The 24,615-nt window shown below is 43.4% G+C and overlaps 1 protein-coding gene across 1 annotated transcript; it reads right to left on the minus strand.

Moving 5' to 3' along the window:
* Positions 1 to 6: 6 nt before the first annotated feature.
* LOC139408532 (3-hydroxy-3-methylglutaryl-coenzyme A reductase-like) lies at positions 7 to 23,847 on the minus strand. The gene is made up of 19 exons (XM_071152526.1): positions 23,747 to 23,847; positions 22,973 to 23,174; positions 22,690 to 22,801; positions 22,467 to 22,554; positions 18,091 to 18,175; positions 15,963 to 16,175; positions 15,672 to 15,791; positions 15,392 to 15,552; positions 14,772 to 15,031; positions 14,437 to 14,642; positions 8,454 to 8,648; positions 8,159 to 8,317; positions 7,932 to 8,089; positions 7,569 to 7,674; positions 7,209 to 7,379; positions 3,510 to 3,650; positions 3,250 to 3,408; positions 3,014 to 3,168; positions 7 to 2,837 (listed from the first exon to the last, which is right to left on the minus strand). Exons 2-19 carry the CDS (start codon positions 23,135 to 23,137, stop codon positions 2,783 to 2,785), a joined length of 2,709 nt encoding a protein of 902 aa, XP_071008627.1. The 5' UTR covers positions 23,138 to 23,174; positions 23,747 to 23,847; the 3' UTR covers positions 7 to 2,782.
* Between the last annotated feature and the right edge of the window lie 768 nt (positions 23,848 to 24,615).

The raw sequence follows: 24,615 nt of genomic DNA on the forward strand, positions 1-24,615 counted from the left end.
CAAATGACCTGTTGGCATTTAAAACAATTTACTGAAAGTTAGTTTCTAGCACAGCTGTTGTGATTTTTTTTTTCAAATACAATATAACTTCGCATAAAAACTGGTTGGAAACGTGGTTAGTGATGACATGATGTAGCAGCACAATTTAGAGTTGGGGTTTTAGATATCTTGATTATAACTGTATATAATGTCAGCAACCATTTCTGCTTCAGAACTGTCATTTTTTAAATGCCTGCAGATGCTTTTTGTGACTGAATCGACTCCATATGCCTTAGACTGGGGAGATAACCCAGTATGTTTTGGAATGGGGTAGGTGAGAGGGTGCTGATAGACCGTACACCCATATGAAATCACTAGAGAAGTGCCTAGGCCCGAGTTCCAATACCTGATTATCCTCCTCTCTTCTCCCTTCATTGAAATAATCAACCCTGAAACTTGACTTTCACTTATCCAATTGGGCTGATGTTCGGTCAGTCATTACTTCTAGAAAGGGAGGAAGGAAGCAGGCCCTTTCAAGGTATTTAGACAGCTCCTATGTTTCACAGAGGACAGAAGCTTGGTCTCCTGCTGGGCACTTCAGTGAAACAATGACTGTCTCCACTGAGTGAAAACCGAAGTCTTTCATTTCAGATACCTATTTGAAACTAAAAGGGTTTGGGGGTTAATGTCAAATTCATATACCTCTTAATTGTGATATTGCAATCAGCAGAAATTGATTTTCACATAAAATATCCTTGGAGGATGTGAACTGTATACTGGCTTTCATTCCCCAACTGGATCAAGTGATTTTTACTTTGTACGTTCACCAATGTGCAAAGTCATCCAATAAGTCTGGTTTCCCCCACTCTGATTGAGTCCACTTCTGGACTAAAAATGCATGTTCTACATTAATTTGTCCTGGAATAGGCACAATGTGGGTCTGAGAAACTGCCCCAATATCTCTCCTATGAATTAAGTTGCACTGAATGTAAATAAAAGTAGTCATGCAAAATCTCTTGGGATTGATTTAAACCCATACTGTGAAAATGTGGCACTTCTTTAGCTCTGTTTGGAAAGAAAAATAGAATTCAAATTTTTCTCCAGTTCAGTGTGCTTTGAATCCTAGTTTCCCCTCCTTCTCTCACCATCTACAAACTCAATGTCAGTATAATTATACAGAAAGCCAATGAGTCCTGGTATTTAGGTTGTGACGAAAACCAGTTGACATATGGCTTGTTGGAATGAACCTACGGCAGGGTTTCCCAAGCGGTGCACATTATTTTTGCCCTCGTACTACACAGCTGATTTAAATAAACGAATCAAGCTTTGAGAATTTGAATCAGCTGTGTAGTGTTAGGGCAAAAAACAAAATATGGGCCCCGAGGACCGAGTTTGGGAAATGCTGCCATAAGGCCAAGCATCCCAACAAATCGATAGACCACTAGTGAGCTGCTTTACAACAAATAGCAAACATGAACTTTATTTATTGGAAAAGGTTGTCTCTTAAAAGCAGTTTATTGAATGCGACTTGTATGGCTGTTTCATCCGGTATTCCCACATACATCTAAACACTCGCTGAAGCAATGCAACTTTAGTCCCAAACCTCAACTGTAGTGGTTTAGACACCATTTAAAAGGCAGACTAATAGCGAAATTTAAATTTAAAAGGCAATGTTTCAACGCTGCATATGTCGGCTCAAATTTCAAGTTGTAATATACCTCGGATTTTCAGTGCTACGGATTGAATCAAGCCCAGAGACCGTCAAACCATTTCTTACACATTCCCAATTAAAAGGTACCTCAAAACACTGCAGTGTAAGGCATATATACTCAGACCAAGAACACTCAATCATACTGTACACTCACATTATAGCTAGCACCTTGGTTTGACATTTTCATCCAACATTATCGATAAAACAAATTCAACAAATTAAATACATTAAAATCAGGAGGTATGGCAGGTTTAATTTGAAACGAAACGATCTACAGCAATACTAGGCTTGCCTCTCAAACAACTATTTGGCAACTTAGTGCAAAATATCTCACCCTTAGCAACATTTTAACCAAAGATTTAGTCAGGAGATTTGGGTTGCATTCTGCCCAATCCTGCACAGATTACAGTATCATATTGCCCTGTCACTTCTCCGGATACTGTAAGAAGCTGATCATTGGCACATCCACTGAATGTGTGCCTCTAGAATGTACCCATTACAAAAATATATATATTACTTCAGGGCATTTGATCACAACAAACCTGTTGTCCATGATATAGGGGGTTGTGTGGCTGTGTGCACACAGAGGTTAAAGGCCAAATCCTTCTTCAAATTAAATTCTAATTTCAACTTGGTCAGTCTGTCCACATAATTCCAGTGGCCATTTTAAAGACAATGGCACATTTGTGAATTTGCAAAAGTAAAAAAAATCATAAAATACAAAATCTTTTTTTTCCATTCAGACAATCCCACTGCACACACAGTGAATAAACAGAGTCCTTTGAGTTCCATTCTGCACTGTGTATTAACCAAGTGACGAGTCAGATATCTGAGGTTAGCAGCAGACAGAAGTACTTCTCCCCCAGTGTCCAGCCCAAACCACTCCTTTCCAAAACTGTTCCATTAGCAGTTTTATTTCTGTTGTAATAAATAAACAGCAGCCATCTTCTGGGTAGGAGGATGTATTGTTGCAGGCTGGATGCTCTGAGATGAAAGGAGCATGCTCACACTGGGCTAATCCTCCAGCTCCCAGAATTCACTGCAGGTCCTCTATCACTAGAAGGCTCATTGTGATTGGTTGTAATGTATCTGTCACGCAGCCTCCTCTGAGTGGGATTGAGCTATTTGTGGCACATTGGCTTCAGATCTGAGAGGGAAAAAGAAACATTGAAAGTAAAGCAGTCACCAATCTTTTTCAGGAATAGAGTGAACAGAGTAGCATTCTCCCTTTTAGAAGAGGTCTCTGGAGTGTAGTTGTGAGCCATGAGGGTTAAGTGTAGTATACCTACTGTGAGTCGGGGGGTTATGGGTAGTGTAGTTTACCTGTTGTGGGTCATGTGACTCTGTACGAGGTGTCCAGCGGCGAGAGCGGACATCAGAGACAGTTCTCCTGCCAGGACGGTGGCACAGACCACGCTGGCCAACTGACGGGCATTATCCCCTGGACCAGTTAGACTGGCACCCTGCACACCCAGCATCTACAATGGACACGCATACGGGTTAATACATACCCTTATTGGAGGGGTTAATACACACACACACACACACACACACTGTACCTGTAGACAGGATTGTTGTGGTGCCAGGTTGGTGCCCCCTCCTACAGTGCCCAGTTCTATAGAGGGCATGGTACAGCTGATATACAGGTCCTCTCCTTCAGGACCCACTTGCTCCATCAGAGTTATACAGTTACTACTGCCCACTGTCTGGGCTGGGTCCTAGAGAGAGAGAAGGGAGGGAGATTATATAGGAAAAAATATATTTTTATTGGTTTAGGTAAGACAGAATCTCAGGAGATCAGACTTTTCTTTTTAAGTACCTGTCCACAGGCAATGTAGATGGCAGCTACGATGTTAGCAGCGTGAGCATTGAAGCCTCCTATACTACCAGCCATGGCTGAGCCCACTAGATTCTTATTGATGTTCAACTCTACTAGGGCAGTAGTACTGGTCTTTAGGACCTGGAGAGACAGAGAGCATCATCTCAAAACAAAGGAAGGGGGAAAATCACTGTAGTGTCTAAAATGTTCAGTTCTTCCAAGTCAGTATGTCTCAGTGTGTATGTACCTTGTGTCTCAACGTACAGGCGAGCTCAAATTTCTTGGTACCTTACAGCTCATTGAAATAATGCTTCCTTCCTCCCGAAGAGGGATGGAATTAGATACATGTATTATACATGTATACTTGCATGCATTTGGTATGTCATAGAATAAAGCAAAGAAGACGTGAAAAGAGATGAATTATTTCTTATTCTACAGAGATATTCTAAAATGCCACAGACACATTTATTGGTACCCCTTAGAAAATATAAATAATTCAATTATAGTGATATATCAAACTAATTTGTTTCTTTAATTAGAATCACATGTCTCCAATCTTGTAATCAGTTATTAAGCCTATTTAAATGGAGAAAAGTAGTCACTGTGCTGTTTGGTGTCATTGTGGTCACCACACTGAACATGGACCAGAGTAAAGTAGTCACTGTGCTGTTTGGTATCATTGTGGTCACCACACTGAACATGGACCAGAGTAAAGTAGTCACTGTGCTGTTTGGTATCATTGTGGTCACCACACTGAACATGGACCAGAGTAAAGTAGTCACTGTGCTGTTTGGTATCATTGTGGTCACCACACTGAACAAGGACCAGAGTAAAGTAGTCACTGTGCTGTTTGGTATCATTGTGTGCACCACACTGAACATGGACCAGAGTAAAGTAGTCACTGTGCTGTTTGGTATCATTGTGTGAACCACACTGAACATGGACCAGAGTAAAGTAGTCACTGTGCTGTTTGGTATCATTGTGTGCACCACACTGAACATGGACCAGAGTAAAGTAGTCACTGTGCTGTTTGGTATCATTGTGTGAACCCCACTGAACATGGACCAGAGTAAAGTAGTCACTGTGCTGTTTGGTGTCATTGTGGTCACCACACTGAACATGGACCAGAGTAAAGTAGTCACTGTGCTGTTTGGTATCATTGTGGTCACCACACTGAACATGGACCAGAGTAAAGTAGTCACTGTGCTGTTTGGTATCATTGTGTGCACCACACTGAACATGGACCAGAGTAAAGTAGTCACTGTGCTGTTTGGTGTCATTGTGGTCACCACACTGAACATGGACCAGAGTAAAGTAGTCACTGTGCTGTTTGGTATCATTGTGTGCACCACACTGAACATGGACCAGAGTAAAGTTGTCACTGTGCTGTTTGGTGTCATTGTGTGCATCACACTGAACATGGACCAGAGTAAAGTAGTCACTGTGCTGTTTGGTATCATTGTGGTCACCACACTGAACATGGACCAGAGTAAAGTAGTCACTGTGCTGTTTGGTATCATTGTGTGCACCACACTGAACATGGACCAGAGTAAAGTAGTCACTGTGCTGTTTGGTATCATTGTGTGCACCACACTGAACATGGACCAGAGTAAAGTAGTCACTGTGCTGTTTGGTATCATTGTGTGAACCACACTGAACATGGACCAGAGTAAAGTAGTCACTGTGCTGTTTGGTATCATTGTGTGCACCACACTGAACATGGACCAGAGTAAAGTAGTCACTGTGCTGTTTGGTGTCATTGTGGTCACCACACTGAACATGGACCAGAGTAAAGTAGTCACTGTGCTGTTTGGTATCATTGTGGTCACCACACTGAACATGGACCAGAGTAAAGTAGTCACTGTGCTGTTTGGTATCATTGTGGTCACCACACTGAACATGGACCAGAGTAAAGTAGTCACTGTGCTGTTTGGTGTCATTGTGTGCACCACACTGAACATGGACCAGAGTAAAGTAGTCACTGTGCTGTTTGGTATCATTGTGTGCACCACACTGAACATGGACCAGAGTAAAGTAGTCACTGTGCTGTTTGGTATCATTGTGGTCACCACACTGAACATGGACCAGAGTAAAGTAGTCACTGTGCTGTTTGGTATCATTGTGTGCACCACACTGAACATGGACCAGAGTAAAGTAGTCACTGTGCTGTTTGGTATCATTGTGGTCACCACACTGAACATGGACCAGAGTAAAGTAGTCACTGTGCTGTTTGGTGTCATTGTGTGCACCACACTGAACATGGGCCAGAGTAAAGTAGTCACTGTGCTGTTTGGTATCCTTGTGGTCACCACACTGAACATGGACCAGAGTAAAGTAGTCACTGTGCTGTTTGGTATCATTGTGTGCACCACACTGAACATGGACCAGAGTAAAGTAGTCACTGTGCTGTTTGGTATCATTGTGGTCACCACACTGAACATGGACCAGAGTAAAGTAGTCACTGTGCTGTTTGGTATCATTGTGGTCACCACACTGAACATGGACCAGAGTAAAGTAGTCACTGTGCTGTTTGGTATCATTGTGTGCACCACACTGAACATGGACCAGAGTAAAGTAGGCACTGTGCTGTTTGGTATCATTGTGTGCACCACACTGAACATGGACCAGAGAAAGCTAAGGAGAGATTTGTCTGATGAGATCAGAAAGAAATAATAGCCAAGCATGGTAAAGGTAAAGGCTACAAGACCATCGCCAAGCAGCTTGATGTTCCTGTGACAACAATTGCAAATATTATTAAGAAGTTGTAGGTCCATGGAACTGTACCAAAGCTCCCTGGGCGCGGCCACAAAGAAGGATAGTGTGAATGGTAGAAAAAGAACCAAGGATAACTGCCAAAGAGATACAAGCTGAACTCCAAGGTGAAGGTATGTCAGTTTCTGATCGCACCATCCATCGCTTTTTGAGTCAAATAAAAGAACACCATACCTACAGTGAAACATGGAGGCTCGGTTATGTTTTGGGGCTGCGCCTGGCACAGGATGCCTTGAATCTGTGCAGGTCACAATGAAATCAAGACTATCACGTACTGCCCAGTGTCAGAAAGACTGTCATGGGTCCTCCAACAGGATACATACCCAAAACACACAGCTAAAAGCACCCAAGAATGGATAAGAACAAAACATTGGACTATTCTGAAGTAGCCTTCTATGAGTCCTGATCTGAATCCCATCAAACATCAATGGAAAGAGCTGAAACTTGCAGTCTGGAGAAGACACACATCAAACCTGAGACAGCTGGAGCAGTTTGCTCAGGAGGAGTGGGCCAAACTACCTGTTAACAGGTGCAGAAGTCTCATTGAGAGCTACAGAAAACATTTGATTGCACTGATTGCCTTTAAAGGTTGTGCAACAAAATATTAGGTTACCATGCCATTTTGGCCATGCCATTTTATTATTTACAATATTATGTTGAATAATAAAATCGAAAGCAAAGTCAGGTTTTTATTAAATATGGAATAAACAATGGTGGATGCCAATTACAGTTTGAAAGAATTGTGTTTTTTTTTTTTTGTGGAGGGTACCAACAAATTTGAGCGTGTGTGTGTCTCCATTTGAGTATCTGTGTGTGTGGTTGTGAGTGGTTGTGAGTGGTTGTGAGTGTGTGGTTGTGTGGTTGTGAGTGTGGTTGTGGGTGTGTGTGTGGTTGTGTGTGAGTGTGGTTGTTGTAGCTGTAACTTACCTCTCGGACCACCCTGGCGGGGACGGTGACCTCACACACAGCAGACTTTCCCCGGCCCAGGATCCAGTTCATGGCTGAAGGTTTCTTATCAGTGCAGTAGTTTCCGCTCACCGCTAGAACCTGGAGCTCAGGGAACTGCTGCTGGAGCCTGCTCACTGCCTGCTCTGTACCCTACAGACACACAGAGACAGTTAATATGTGCTATTAGACACCAGAAACAGCATTCTTGTTATTCTGTGAAGTCCATTCAATCACCAGTAAGTAATTCCTCTGAAGAATGTAGCCTCTCTAAAATGGACACCTTTACTGATCCACTGTATTACCTTTTAGAATGGTCACACACACAGAGCATAGTCTGACCTTAGAGAGCATGTTCATGCCCATGGCGTCTCCAGTGTGGGACTGGAAGCGGATGTAGAGGTTCCTCCCTGCTAGACCTACCAATAGCTTGTCCAGACGGGCAAACCTAACAGACAGAGGCAAATATGCAACTACTGTACAACAGAACAATACTATGTGACAGCCAATTTAAACTCCATCATTGAGATCCGAGTAACTAGAAGTTGCCTCCAGTCACCGACCTAGGGTCAGTTATGTTCTATAAACCACATTAGGTGAGGTTACAGGTATGATTGGATAATCTGATCATTATAACATGACCCAACCTATATATTGATATTTTTGACCCTGAGGTGTCTGTGACCTTTAACCCTTGACCCTGACCTGCTGGTGTGGTCAAAGGCATCCTTGATGGTCCTGAAGCCCTCTGTGGTCTCCAGCCAGGTCTTGACCTCTACAGCCCGGCACGCTGAGGGCAGCCGTACAACAGGACCCCGCGTCATACCGTCAGCTAGCACCCTGCTGCTGCAACCGCCACTCAACTGGAGAGAGAAAGGAAGGTTAGAGGAGACAAAGAGTTAAACTACAATAGACGTATACTTTACACTCACAGCGATGGCCCGGCATCCTCTGTTTGTGCTGGCCACAAGGCAGCCTTCCGTCGTTGCCATGGGAACATGGAACTGCTTCCCATCCAATAGGAGAGGGCCAGCAACTCCCACTGGCACGGGCATGTAGCCAATGACGTTCTCACAGCAGGTGCCCATCACCTGATAAGAGAGGAAGACATGAGATGGGTGAGGGCAGGACCACAATAGACCTTACTGGGTTGATTTCAGACCAAGCTTACTTTCTGTTTCAGTAAACTGGATTAGTGGCAGTTGTAGTCCCTATGGAGTAGGCTACCTTAGTGTAGTCATAGTCCTTGTAAGGAAGACAGGCCAAGGCAGAGGGTGATGGTAGTTTGGATGATAGCATCTCTCTCCGGATGACAACGCCCCTCTCTGGTGTTTCCATGACAGCCTCCAGCTTATAGGTCAGGATGTTTCGTGATGTCACCAGCTCCATCACCTCGGCATTGCTAAGAAAACGAGCGCCCAACTGGAAAGAGGCATAGTCAGAGAGCTATAAATACATATCAATATTAACACATGCAGTGCCTTCAGAAAGTATTCAATTGAGAAAAGCTGAAATGTTTTGAGTCAGTAAGTTTTCAACCCCTTTGTTATGGCAAGCCTAAGTCAGCTCAGGAGTAAAAATTTGCAAAAAATCTAATAAAATTGTATTGGTCACATACACATGGTTAGCAGATGTTAATGCGAGTGCAGCGAAATGCTTGTGCTTCTAGTTCCAACAGCGCAGTAATATCTAACAATTTCCCAACAACTACCTAATACACACAAATCTAAAGGAGTGAATGAGAATATGTCCATATAAATATATGGACGGATGAGTGATGGCCGAGCAGCATAGGCAAGATACAATTGATTGTATAAAATACAGTATATACACATATGATATGAGTAATGTAAGATGTGTAAACATTATTAAAGTGGCATTATTTAAAGTGACTAGTGATCAATTTATTAGTGTCCAGTGATTGGGTCTCAATGGAGGCAGCAGCCTCTCAGACTTAGTGATTGCTGTTTAGCAGTCTGATGGCCTTGAGATAGAAGCTGTTTTTTCAGTCTCTCGGTCCCAGCTTTGATGCACCTGTACTGGCCTCGCCTTCTGGATGGTAGCGGTGTGAACAGGCCATGGCTCGGGTGGTTGTTGTCCTTGATGATCTTTTTGGCCTTCCTGTGACATCGGGTGGTGTAGGTTTCCTGGAGGGCAGGTAGTTTGCCCCCAGTGATGCATTGTGCAGATCTCACCACCCTCTGGAGAGCCTTGCGGTTGAGGGAGGTGCAGTTGCCGTACCAGGCTGTGATACAGCCCGACAGGATGCTCTTGACTGTGCATCTGTAATAGTTTGTCAGGGTTTTCGGTGACAAGCCAAATTCCTTCAGCCTCCTGAGGTTGAATAGCCACTGTTGCGCCTTCTTCACCAAACTGTCTGTGTGGGTGGACCAATTCAGTTTGTCTGTGATGTGTACGCCCAGGAACTTAAAACTTTCCACCTTCTCCACTGTCCCTACGATGTGGATAGAGGGGTGCTCCCTCTGCTGTTTCCTGAAGTCCACGATCATCTACTTTGTTTTGTTGACATTGATTGTGGGGTTATTTTCCTGACACCACACTCCGAGGGCCCTCACCTTCTCCCTGTAGGCCGTCTCGTCGTTGTTGGTAATCAAGCCTACCACTATAGTGTTATACAAAGGAATAGCACTGTTAACGTTGGTCTGTATGGGTCAATGATTAACAAATGAGACAGTGGAACATTTTACCCTTTGCATATTTACTGACCCAATGTTAGTATGTGTCTCAGTATAGGGACTATTTGGCACACAACACAAGAACAGGTCTGTTTCATATATGATCATGTTTTACATTAACAAAAATAGGCTGCTGTCCCAGGTAGGGGATCATCACTCACCTTTTGTCCTTTTGTGTGCTCATGTTTATTTAATTATTTAACCTTTATTTTCAAGGTCCCATTGAGACCAAGGTCTCTTTTGCAAGGGAGTCCGGTATCTTACCATTAAACAACAGATTACACATAGAAAATACACCAGAAAATGAATGGAGTGATTGAATATGTCCGTAAACACATCAGCCAGCTGGGTCTGCGCATGCTCAGAGGACGCGGCTAGGGATGCCGTCTGGGTTAGCAGCCTTGCTGCTGACGGCCACGGAGAAGGAGAGGCGCAGTCCTTGTTATTGGGCCGCGACGGTGGCACTGTTTAGTTTGTCTGGAAGTGTGACGTCGGTGTCCGTGACGTAGCCGGTTTTCTTTTTGTAGTCCGTAATTTCCTGAAGACCCTGCCACATACGTCACGTGACTGAGTTGTTGAATTGCGACTCCACTTCGTCCCTGTAACGGCATTTCGCTTGTTTGATTGCCTTGTGGAGGGAATAACTACACGGTTTATATTCAGCCATATTCCCAGACCTCTTTCCATGGTTAAATGCGGTGGTTCACACTTTCAGTTTTGCGCAAATGCCGCCATCCATCCACAGGTTCTGGTTAGGGTAGGTTTTAATAGTCACAGCGGGTACATCATCTCCAATGCACTTCTTTATAAACTCACTGAGTCAGCGTATAGATTGATGTTGTTATCTGAGGCTGACCGGAATATATCCCAGTCCGCTTAATCAATCTTGAAGAGTGGATTCCGATTCGTCAGACCAGCGTTGAATGGTTCTAGTCACTGGTACATCGTGTTTGAGTTTCTGCCTATAAGATGGTAGGAGCAAGATAGCATCGTGGTCAGATTTGCCGAAGGGAGGGCAGTGGAGGGCTTTGTATGCATTGCCGAAGTTAGAGTAGCAGTGATTGAGTGTATTACACCTGCGCAATCAATATGCTGATATAATTTAGGTAGCCTTGTTCTCAAATTTGCTTTGTTAAAATCACCAGCTACAATAAATGCAGCCTCAGGATATATGGTTTCCAGTTTACATGGAGTCCAGTGAAGTTCCTTGAGGGCCGTCTTGGTGTCTGCTTGAAGGGGAATGTACACCGCTGTGGCGATAACTGACAAGAATTATCTTGGGAGATAATATGGCCGGCATTTGATTGTAAGGAATTCTAGGTTGGGTGAGCAGAAGGACTTGAGTTCCTGTACGTTGTTATGAATACACCAAATTGTAGCCTGTACCCTGGCGTCACTCACAGACAGTGAGCCTCCAGTGACATTCCATCTGAAGGGGCGGGACGCCACCTTGTGGACTGGGAGAGATTGGAAATGGATGAAGAACCACCACTCTTGACAACAGTCTGTGTGAATGTGGAGAAGGGACACTTTTCATCAAACTCACATGTGGGAGACAACACTTTTGACATCCGTGAACACTGTGGAACTTGAGTTGAAAAAAAGATTTACCTAAAGTCTGACCCACAATGGGTCCCATGGCTCCAGCAATAAGTGATGTAGCCCGATTGACAGTACTGTTGTCACAACGAGCCTGGCTGGCACCCAGCACTGGACCACACGTATTAAAAATAGACCCAGGGGAAAAAACATTATCATGGGGGTTACTGGCGACAGGTATTGGCTCTCCAGCTTTTTAGCACCTTGTAGCCTAGCTGGGAATAGGAAAGATGGCTCTCTGAAAAACTGACCCCTTCTGTGGTAACAGACGGGCGATTCGTAATCAAATCTTATTCCCAGGAATGAAAAGCGCTGAGCTGGAGAAAGACAGCTAATTTCTGTGTGTAGGATAATAGCATGGTCGTGTCCAACCCTGCTTGTTCCCTCGACTTCGCTACCAACCATCAATCGCCTACAGGTTCCATAACCTTATTCACTAGAGACCTCATTAGGGACTAGTGAGATACAGGCAGGAATCAGCAATGAATCCCAGTAATGAGCCACCTATGGGGGAGGGGTTACCCGTTGTGGACAGAGAGTGAATCGCCCAATTTACTACTCCCACTCTGTGGAGATTGATATAACCCTTGAACCCTGTGAATACCATGGAACACGTGGTACCAGAGGGGCATTACAACTTCTTGGCGCACCCATCCCGTTAGCGGGATCATTTCCGTCAACATCCGCTGAATTGCAGAGCGCCAAATTCAAATTAAATTACTGAAAAATATTTAATTTTCATGAAATCACAAGTGCAATATAGCAAAACACAGCTTAGCTTGTTGTTAATCCACCTGGCGTGTCAGATTTCAAAAAAGCTTTACAGCAAAAGCTATTCAAGCGTTTATGTTAGGACATCTCTCTCAGTAGACAAAACATTACAAACAGCTAGCAGCAAAGTAGATTGCTTTTCTGACTTTCGTGACCAATCAAATGAATCGCTTACCTCTGATGATCTTCGGATGTTTGCACTCACGAGACTCCCAGTTACACAATAAATGTTCCTTTTGTAAGAAAGAATACCTCCATTTGGTTGGCGCGTTTTGTTCAGAAATCCACAGGCTCGTGCAAGTCATGACGGGCAGACAAAAATTCCAAATAGTATCCGTAAAGTTTGTAGAAACATGTCAAACGTTTTTTATAAATCAACCTCAGGTTGTTTTTACAATAAATAAATCGATAATATTTCAACCGGACCATAGCTTTTTCAATATGAGAGTGAGAGAAAATGTCTGCTCCAAGCTGTTGTGCATGCAAAACTCTGCTGGCACCCAGCCATCCACTGACGCGATGTGATTGTTCTCGCTCATTTTTCAGAATAAAAGCCTGAAACTATGTCTGAAGACTGTTCACACCATGTGGAAGCCATAAGGAAATCTGGTTGATATCCCTTTAAATGGAGGGAAGGCATGCAATGGAACAGAGAGATTTCAGGAAAAACAGCACTTCCTGGTTGGATTTTCCTCAGGTTTTCGCCTGCAATATCAGTTCTGTTATACTCACAGACAATATTTTGACAGTTTTGGAAACTTTAGAGTGTTTTCTATCCTAATCTGACAATTATATGCATATTCTAGATTCTGGGCCTGAGAAATAGGCAGTTTCATTTGGGTATGTTTTTCATCCAAACATCAAAATACTGCCCCCTACACTCAACAGGTTAAACATGGACGAGCTTGCAAAATATATTGTGCTTCTGTATAACCTGCATGAAGCCTGGGCACAGAGGGCAATGGCTGACCATTGGTAATACCCCATTTTCCGTAACAAGACGTGGGGCACTGTCGTCACAGACATTTTTTGTGGAGCGGTGCAGCTGCTCGGAGGCTACTTCCTCATAGGAGTAGCATGCAAGCCCCCTCTCACTACTCCCTCCAACTCCAGGAATTGAGAATAGGAATGGGGTTGCCAAAGCGCTGGGGAGACACTAGTAAGCTTCATTCACAGGAAGTTATGCATGCTAGACGACGTTAGCCAGGAGGCTCTGACGGCAGCACAGTCCGTTTAGAATAACCAAGCGACCGGGACCGAAATCCTTCTGGGAAGAGAGGCAAGCGGTGCTTAACCAAGGCAGACACAGGCAGCAGGGCTATACCCACATAATTTGTTCACCCACTTGTTGAATAGCCTCACGTAACCAGCAAAAGAGTGCATAGGAGCCAGGAGACATTCGACATGACCAACGACTTGAAACGTCGCCGCAACTCAGACAAAGTACAGGCACCCGGGAGAAGAAGTCACTATCAACAACACCAAGACCCCTAAAGAATCCTACACTATTGACAAGAGAACCTCCGCCCACTAGTAGTGGAACAGTGCCAGCCGTCCCCTAGTCTCATACACAAAAAAATCAAGGACATGCACCGAGCCAAGACATAAAATACAACCATCACAGACATTGGGGCATGGTCACGAACCCGGCTTATTAGCCTTTGTTGTTTCGGTCACGTTAGCCATCGAAGAATAACTGATTGTTTGTGATTAGGAAACTTATGAGAACCATACAAACTTCAGCACACAACGTCCAGGGGGTGAGCAAGCTCTACCAATAATGGACAGTTTGCGCAATGCAAAACAGTCTCGTGTTCCAATTGTTTTAAAAGCGGAATCATTTAAGGAATGAATCCGAGCGTCACGCTTATCACCTGTGGAAGAAGAGACTTCCAGCGAGGTGAAGATTTTATTGGCCTTGTCAGGCGTGATTGTAGATCCTTCAACCAAAGTCACGATAGTGCAACTCCCCATAGTATGTTGTACCGAAGTTGATTGACTGAAAAGGAACCGTGTTTAAGTATTGTGAGCAAAGAATGGTAATATTTCTAAGTGTTGAGTGGTTGTTCTGTGTTTTAATACAGTTGTGTTTAACATAGTATGGTGCTGGATCCTGAGCGCAGTTGTGTAAAGGGGAAGCTCACCTCAGGGTTTCTGAGGATGGACAGACACTGGTCCAGTGAGCGGGGCTGGGAGGGGGGGTTGGGGAGAGACGTAGTTGTGTCTGGAGTTGGGGTAAAGAAAGGAGGTGGGGGACACACACTGTCCCCTAAACTCTGAGGGAGAGGTCCATTCAGAGAGAAGGGACCGTTCTGCAACATTGAGGCCACCAGGGGTTGAATCACCTCAACTACAGAGAGAAAGAGAGTGAGTAAGAGAGAAAAAAAGTGGAGGGGAGAAAGATAACAATGAGACCAACAAACGTATAACCAGAGGAGTCTCAAAACAAATTAAGCACAATAACCTTGGCTCAGCTTACCTCTTTCCTCTTTGGCCGCTATGTTAGAATCAGTTTTAGCCAAAGGGTTTGGGGTGCTGTTGGTTGTCGGGGATGTTTTAGCAGGTGCAGGATCCCTCCTGCAGCAGTCCTCAGCCCCCTTATGGCTCAGTGCAGGGGCGGAGATGGAGGTGGAGATGGGGCTCTTTAGGGACAACTCTGTCTCAGCCGGCTCAAAGAAGACGTACTTCACAGCCAGCAGCAGAGCCAGACCCAGGGTTATCACCTGCTCCAGCTCCATACTAACGAGAGAAGAGAGAGCTGAAAAACTTTCCAAGATTTTGCTTTCACAGATTCAGTTTCTTTTTTATTTATTTAACTTTTACTAGGCAAGTCAGTTAAGAACAAATTCTTATTTTCAATGACGGCCTAGGAACAGTGAGTTAACTGCCTTGTTCAGGGGCAGAACGACAGATTTTTAACTTATCCGCTCGGGGATTGGATCTAGCAACCTTTCGGTTACTGGCCCAACGCTCTACCCACTAGGCTACCTGCCGCCCCAGTTGAGGCCGAGTCACCAAGAACAAAAGGGCAGAGGGAGAATGTTCTAGAAATAGTCCAGTCCACCACCCAGAGGTGGGAGAGGTGATATAATGACTTACCTGGTGAGCGGTATCGGCCAGAGAGTGTAGTCTTGGTCCATCCTCTGGACTGTAGGCCCATCGAGAGCTAGACTACTGCTGGCGCCAACGACTGTCCGGTTCTGACCTGGCTGCTCTGACACCAGACGACTGTGGGCATGGACCAGAACCAGACCTAGAGACTACAGGAAGAGAAGAGACCACATTCTTTATGCTGTTATTTCTCCATATGATCTTGACTGTCTGGGTTACGGTTGTTAACTAAGGGTTCGGGGTAGTGCTAAGGTTGGTTAATTTTTACCATGATTATTTTAACCCTCTGTGTAACAGGGTTTGGTTTGTTGTCCTCCTCTTCAGCCATAACACGGGCAAAGTGACTCAGCTGCCAGACGGGACGGCCCTCGCGGCTCTCCCTGGAGAGCTACACACACAAAGAGGTGAGGAGATGTTACACACACATCTGAAAACACTCCCTTCACATGCCAACTCTTATCTTAAAAACCAGAGAGAACAGACACATACAAGCTCAAACGTAGACACACAAAATTTCAGACACACAGCTCAGAATCTTTATTCCTGTGCCCATCCTTACCTCGAGGACCAGGGAGACGCAGGCAGGGAAGAAGGTCATGAAGACAAAGTAGTTGGCCAGGACAGACATGCAGCCGAAACAACACATCATCTCCAGCTGACGCACACCTGACATGGTGCCCACTCCAATGACCAGACACTCCACTAAGGCATCCAGGGTGAAGGTAGGACCCAGGATAGCCATGCCCTGAGAGATGTTCTCTCTCACCTCCTCCTATATAGAAAAACACACATATAGGTTAGGATTTCCCTTTACATAAACCACTAAATCCCATTGATTTAAAGAATCTCTGTTCCGCTGGTCAAGAGGGCAGCTCCTGCATAAATGTTAGTTCAGAAGTCTCACATCAGAAAAGCTATGATAATAGTGAGTTACTCCAAAAATGCCAGTAGCCAGCCACTGTTTCTTGAGACAACAGCTGAGTCCCAATATTATTTATTGGCATACATATACAGTGCCTTGCGAAAGTATTCGGCCCCCTTGAACTTTGCAACCTTTTGCCACATTTCAGGCTTCAAACATAAAGATATAAAACTGATTTTTTTTGTGAAGAATCAACAACAAGTGGGACACAATCATGAAGTGGAACGACATTTATTGGATATTTCAAACTTTTTTAACAAATCAAAAACTGAAAAATTGGCCGTGCAAAATTATTCAGCCCGTTTACTTTCAGTGCAGCAAACTCTCTCCAGAAGTTCAGTGAGGATCTCTGAATGATCCAATGTTGACCTAAATGACTAATGATGATAAATACAATCCACCTGTGTGTAATCAAGTCTCCGTATAAATGCACCTGCACTGTGATAGTCTCAGAGGTCCATTAAAAGCGCAGAGAGCATCATGAAGAACAAGGAACACACCAGGCAGGTCCGAGATACTGTTGTGAAGAAGTTTAAAGCCGGATTTGGATACAAAAAGATTTCCCAAGCTTTAAACATCCCAAGGAGCACTGTGCAAGCGATAATATTGAAATGGAAGGAGTATCAGACCACTGCAAATCTACCAAGACCTGGCCGTCCCTCTAAACTTTCAGCTCATACAATGAGAAGACTGATCAGAGATGCAGCCAAGAGGCCCATGATCACTCTGGATGAACTGCAGAGATCTACAGCTGAGGTGGAAGACTCTGTCCATAGGACAACAATCAGTCGTATATTGCACAAATCTGGCCTTTATGGAAGAGTGTCAAGAAGAAAGCCATTTCTTAAAGATATCCATGAAAAGTGTCGGTTAAAGTTTGCCACAAGCCACCTGGGAGACACACCAAACATGTGGAAGAAGGTGCTCTGGTCAGATGAAACCAAAATTGAACTTTTTGGCAACAATGCAAAACGTTATGTTTGGCGTAAAAGCAACACAGCTCATCACCCTGAACACACCATCCCCACTGTCAAACATGGTGGTGGCAGCATCATGGTTTGGGCCTGCTTTTCTTCAGCAGGGACAGGGAAGATGGTTAAAATTGATGGGAAGATGGATGGAGCCAAATACAGGACCATTCTGGAAGAAAACCTGATGGAGTCTGCAAAAGACCTGAGACTGGGACGGAGATTTGTCTTCCAACAAGACAATGATCCAAAACATAAAGCAAAATCTACAATGGAATGGTTCAAAAATAAACATATCCAGGTGTTAGAATGGCCAAGTCAAAGTCCAGACCTGAATCCAATCGAGAATCTGTGGAAAGAACTGAAAACTGCTGTTCACAAATGCTCTCCATCCAACCTCACTGAGCTTGAGCTGTTTTGCAAGGAGGAATGGGAAAAAATTTCAGTCTCTCGATGTGCAAAACTGATAGAGACATACCCCAAGCGACTTACAGCTGTAATCGCAGCAAAAGGTGGCGCTACAAAGTATTAACTTAAGGGGGATGAATAATTTTGCACGCCCAATTTTTCAGTATTTGATTTGTTAAAGTTTGAAATATCCAATAAATGTCGTTCCACTTCATGATTGTGTCCCACTTGTTGTTGATTCTTCACAAAAAAATACAGTTTTATATCTTTATGTTTGAAGCCTGAAATGTGGCAAAAGGTCGCAAAGTTCAAGCGGGCCGAATACTTTCGCAAGGCACTGTATTAGTGTTTTATATACTCTGTGGAAGTCACTGAGAGAGGTTGCTTACCTGTGAGTTGGAGCTAAGGGCAAACTTGGCCAGGGTACAGGCCTTGGATAGGTCAATGAGGAGCAGGAAGAATGGCAGAGCTTCACTGAGGAGAGAAAACACAGTTACATTTCATAAAGAAGTTCTGGATAACGTGTAAGACAAGTTTAAGGACTGGGATTTGACTGTTCGAGTCCTCACTTTACTTTTTTTCAGAGTACTCAAAAAATAATAATCGGGTATTTTTAGAACAATGCCCAAACTGAAAAAAATGGGTGCGCATGTATATATTCTGAACAAAACTATAAATGCAACATGCAACAATTTAATTGATTTTACAGAGTTAGTTCATTTGAGGAAATCAGTCAATTTAATTAAATTAATTAGGCCCTAATCTATGGATTACACATGACTGGGAATAAAGATATGCATCGGTTGGTCACATACCTTTAAAAAAGGCCCTCAAAATGGGCATCAGGATCTCGTCATGTTACTTTTGGCATTCAAACTGAGATCGATAAAATGCAATTGTGTTCATTATCCTGTTATTGTTATTGTCCCCAGCACAAGGTGCACCGGTGTAATGATCATGCCATTTTAATCAGCTTCTTGATATGCCACACCTGTCAGGTGGCTGTCTTATCTTGGCAAAGGATAAATGCTCACCAACAGGGATGTAAACAAATTTGTGAACAACATTTGAGAGAAATACACCTTCCTGGGATCTTATTTTCAGCTCATGAAACATGGAGCCAGCACTTTACATGTTGCATTTATATTTTTGTTTAGTGTATATGCCAACAGTGCGCAATAATGGCTAATTTATAATAACTATTACAAATAAATTCTAATTGCCCAACAATATCAATAAAAACAAGCGCCATTTAAGATCAATTTACTGAAACCTTAAAATCAACTGGTTATATTATATATTGTAAAACAATCTCCAAAAAGGTAGTAACCTCAGCAGTGGAGTTTCTTATAGAAGCCTATGGAATAGCCTTGTTTTGTTAATTTAGCAGAAAAGACACACTCATTTCCTGAGCACTTACCAGTCATGACACACCAATTTAATAGTAGGGATGCACGATATAAATAAAAAAATAAATGAATAAAATAAAAAAATAAATCGGTGAACATATCGGAATCGGACGATATTTGCTAAAAATGCAAACATCGGTATCGGCCCATGTTTAGTTTAACGCCGATGTGCAAAACCAATGTCAAAGCTGACGTACCTACGTACGTAAGTATTGTGCTACACGTGCAACACAGCATTCATAACCTAGCCCACAAAGTCTGCTGTGTGGATCAAGCAGTCATTTGAAAGAGTAGGACATTTTCAGCGCGATAACTCAAAATGCGAAATCCATTAAAGCCAATATAATTAAATTAATTAGTTGGCTTTCGTCGACTGGTCGAGCACCAGTACACACTAACTACCATGTGAGCTATTTTTCAGATGTTGCCCTACGGCAGTTACACAGTAATAGCGTCGCTGCTATTAGCTTCAAGACATACATACTATGGAACGCCGTTTGGGTCTTTACATGTCAAAAAAGACTTGTTATAATTTGTTCAAATGCAACTTCTGGGGTAGCTAGCTTTAGCTTGGTGGAATTTGCGGTTTGCCTTCAAAATAAAAGTGTAATTGACAGCAATGCAAATTAATACAAATAGCAGAATTATGCAATACACTTATTATGATGGCTAACCGCAAAGTCCACTATTGTGGCTAATCCTTATTGTGGCTAGCTTCACATAGATGGGCCCGACCACAATTAATCAACTAAAAACTGTCTCATAAATTAGAGTTATTTTAAATGTTAGCTAGCTAACTATAGCTACTGAAACAGATGTTTTGCATCCATGAGCTAGCAAGCTAGCTTATATATACACTGCTTTAAAAAATAAAGGGAACACTTAAACAACACAATGTAACTCCAAGTCAATCGCACTTCTGTGAAATCAAACTGTCCACTTAGGAAGCAACACTGATTGACAATAAATGTCACATGCTGCTGTGCAAATGGAATAGACAACAGGTGGAAATTATAGGCAATTAGCAAGACACCCCCAATAAAGGAGTGGTTCTGCAGGAGGTGACCACAGACCACTTCTCAGTTCCTATGCTTCCTGGCTGATGTTTTGGTCACTTTTGAATGCTGGCGGTGCTTTCACTCTAGTGTGGGTTGTAGACTCCGTCTCATGCTACCACAAGTGGCTCAGCTAGTGCAGCTCATCCAGGATGGCACATCAATGCGAGCTGTGGCAAGAAGGTTTGCTGTGTCTGTCAGCGTAGTGTCCAGAGCATGGAGGTGCTACCAGGAGACAGGCCAGTACATCAGGAGACGTGGAGGAGGCCGTAGGAGGGCAACAACCCAGCAGCAGGACCGCTACCTCCGCCTTGGTGCAAGGAGAAGCAGGAGGAGCACTGCCAGAGCCCTGCAAAATGACCTCCAGCAGGCCACAAATGTGCATGTGTCTGCTCAAACGGTCAGAAACAGACTCCATGAGGGTGGTATGAGGGCCCGACGTCCACAGGTGGGGGTTGTGCTTACAGCCCAACACCGTGCAGGACGTTTGGCATTTGCCAGAGAACACCAACATTGGCAAATTCGCCACTGGCGCCCTGTGCTCTTCACAGATGAAAGCAGGTTCATACTGAGCACGTGACAGACGTGACAGTCTGGAGACGCCGTGGAGAACGTTATGCTCCCTGCAACATCCTCCAGCATGACCGGTTTGGCGGTGGGTCAGTCATGGTGTGGGGTGGCATTTCTTTGGGGGGCCGCACAGCCCTCCATGTGCTCGCCAGAGGTAGCCTGACTGCCATTAGGTACCGAGATGAGATCCTCAGACCCGTTGTGAGACCATATGCTGGTGCGGTTGGCCCTGGGTTCCTCCTAATGCAAGACAATGCTAGACCTCATGTGGCTGGAGTGTGTCAGCAGTTCCTGCAAGAGGAAGGCATTGATGCTATGGACTGGCCCGCCCGTTCCCCAGACCTGAATCCAATTGAGCACATCTGGGACATCATGTCTCGCTCCATCCACCAATGCCACGTTGCACCACAGACTGTCCAGGAGTTGGCGCATGCCAACTGTCCAGGTCTGGGAGGAGATCCCTCAGGAGACCATCCGCCACCTCATCAGGAGCATGCCTAGGCGTTGTAGGGAGGTCATACAAGCACGTGGAGGCCACACACACTACTGAGCCTCATTTTGACTTGTTTTAAGGACATTACATCAAAGTTGGATCAGCCTGTAGTGTGGTTTTTCACTTTAATTTTGAGTGTGACTCCAAATCCAGACCTCCATGGGTTGATAAATTTGATTTCCATTGATAATTTGTGTGATTTTGTTGTCAGCACATTCAACTATGTAAAGAAACAAAGTATTTAATAAGAATATTTCATTCATTCAGATCTAGGATCTGTTATTTTAGTGTTCCCTTTATTTTTTTGAGCAGTATACATATACATACATACACACACACACACATACATACACACACACGACCAGCACTGTAGGTGCGCGAGACAACTTTACCAGCATCATAGCATACGTATCGATTAATCGTTGTGACATGAAATACAAGTGATAGTGTAATCAATGTGTAATCAATATCTAAAAAAAGTATTAACTCGTTAAATTATTATGAAACGTGCAGTCATATTTAGGTCCTGATTGGTCAACAAGCTTATTTTTTACAAAAATAACAAATAATGTTTTCTACTGGTCATTGTTTTATTTTTTGACACGCAAAGACCCAAACGGCGTTCAATAGAAATCCAGGTTGAGAATGAAACGACGAAACGACTAAACAACGAAACAGCACAGCAAGTAAGTGAAAGAAATAGGTTTTGATTATGTTTTACTAGTAATGGGAACATACGTAAATGCAAACAAAATCATTTTTTGGTCAGTGTGTAACCTTTATTTAACTAGGCATGTCAGTTAAGAAAAAAAATGTTATTTATAATGATGGCCTACCCTGGCCAAACCCGGACAACGCTGGGTCAATTGTGCACCGCCCTATGGGACTCCCAATCACGGCCGGATGTGATACAGCCTTGATTCGAACCAAGGACTGTAGTGACGCCTCTTGCACTGAGATACCGTGCCTTAGACCGCTGTGTCCGTGTGGGTTAACTATTAAACTGTACTAGAATGCTTAAAAGAACACTATAATTTTAAATATCGGGTATCTTTTCTTTTGCAGAGGAAAATATCAGATATCGGTATCGGCCAAAAATGTATCATATTTTATAGTAAAAAACATTATGTAATATAACAAAATAAAATAGGCCAGAATATTGTGAGGTGTTGCGCATCTCACATCTGGAAAAGTTATTCTCAAAGACGGTTAGGCGAGTCAAGTAAGAGGATGCTTACTTTAGGCCTGTCAACTCTTTCCCCAGGAAGTGAATCACCACGGTGCTGAAGACAAAGCTGGAGAATACTGTGAAAAAACCTGCTATTCCTAGAGGCAACACAGAACAGACCATTACATATTAACAATCATAACATACATCATCAGGTGGGTGTTAGTTACATGTAAATGTACACAAGACAATAGATGTTTGTATTGTTACAGTTCTTGTGAAATGAGACTTACCAAGGATGTACTTGGAGCCCAGCTGGCGAAGGTTCTGGAACTGAAAGTAGATGTACACGATGGCCATGCAGCGTGTCACCGTTAAAATGATTACATCACTGTTTAGGATTCTCTGTAGAAGGAGAAAGTATTCTATTTAATATTCTTTCCAAACATGACGGATGTCTTTGCTGTGGTGGTGTCACAGCAGCTTTAAGATGCAACACTAATCTTGGTAGAATAGAATAAAACGTAATAATTGTCCTAGAGGGTCCACTTTCTATTGTGTGCCAGGCCAGCTCACCTCCTGTAGTTTGGGACAGCCATTGCTCCAGCTGCAGATCTGGTCGCTAGTGGCCAGGTTGTTCATGGACATGAGACAGACAGTCAGGGCAATGGTGCCCACAATCACCTCCCAGGGGTGAGACGCCACCATCAGGCCATGCAGCCTGAACACCCCATTCAACATGGTGGATACACACAGGGTTAACACCTGGCTGGGGTCACTGGGGAAGCACGGCGAAAAAGTAACATGGTCACTCTCTCTCTCACACACACACACACACACACACCTTGGTCACTGAGTGACTTACCTTTAAAAAACGAACCCCCTAACCCTGTTAATTAACATGTTTCAAAACAAGACTGACAGAAAGAACACACCCACCGCTTGGCTAACCTTAGCTTTATGAGTTATGACTAGGCAAGACTAATAACATAGCTAGCTAGCAAAGGAGATAACGTTAGCTACAGTAACTAGTAAACAATACAAATAGCAAACTCTAGCTAACTAGCTGTGACCACCATTACGTAGCTGTCAGCTATAGCTGACATATCTCACTACATCGTTCATTAACTTGCGTATCTGACAGTATGGTAAGTTAACTAGTAGTAGTTAGCAGCAGCATCGTTAGCTTGCTGTCACTTCCAGCCCAAATCCAGTGTGACTGCGAATGTCTCGAATCACTCGAGATCAAGGTCATTTTATGCCACGCTATTATAAGATCAACCACTCACAACATAAAAGTAATTTGAACTTAATCGCTTACAAGTAAGAGCAACAACAACAAAAAAGTACCTTCATTTAAGAGTCGTGTACGTCCAATTGACCCATCCACAGGCACACGGCTAGTGGTCTGATGTAATCCGCTCACAAAAAATGGCGAAAGAGGAAATCGTCTGGTTACTGCGTCAAATGGTGGGCGTGGTTAAAACGTGGGGCCTTAGCTCAGAGTAGTGCTGCCTTCACATGTTGTTGGAACAAGGAAATGTCCGACTTGCTGAATCCATGAACGCGGCACATATATAACCACAAACTGTTAGCAAGTCTAAAGTTCCAACTAGTACATGAACGCAGCATAGGTCTGAAGATTTATGTAAATAAGGTCTTTATGTTTTTTATTTAAAACGTTTTATAAACCTGTTTTCGGTTTGTCATTATGGGGTATTGTGTGTAGATCGATGAGGGAAAATGTATTTAATACATTCTACAATAAAGCTGTAACGTAACAAAATGTGGAAAAGGGAAGGGTAATACTTTCCGAATACAACGTAAATATTAACTGTTTTGTACCTTTGAATCAAAATTTCTCATGTTGAGCAGAGCATCCACCTAATGTTTTACAAACTCATATCATTGTGTGGTATTGATCATTTGCATGTTTTCTGGCAAGCTGATTGTCAAAGCCTGTGACACAGACAAAGGCCCTGAAGTGAGAAGTTTTGGAAACATTTCTCCAGTATGTCTTAATGTTACACCACTTGATCCCTGTTGGGGCTCTATTTGCTCTTATTATCAGATATAGGTCACCTGAAAATATTTTTAGGTGTGCTTGATTTAAATTGAAATTAGCAGTTTTGGGACCATTGTTTCCATTATACAGCTCAAATTATTGTTATTAGTCAAAGAAATTGAAGTTATGTCCATCATGAAGTTATGTTCGTCTC

Source organism: Oncorhynchus clarkii, chromosome 5, assembly GCF_045791955.1.
Source record: "Oncorhynchus clarkii lewisi isolate Uvic-CL-2024 chromosome 5, UVic_Ocla_1.0, whole genome shotgun sequence".
Lineage (NCBI taxonomy): Eukaryota > Metazoa > Chordata > Actinopteri > Salmoniformes > Salmonidae > Oncorhynchus > Oncorhynchus clarkii.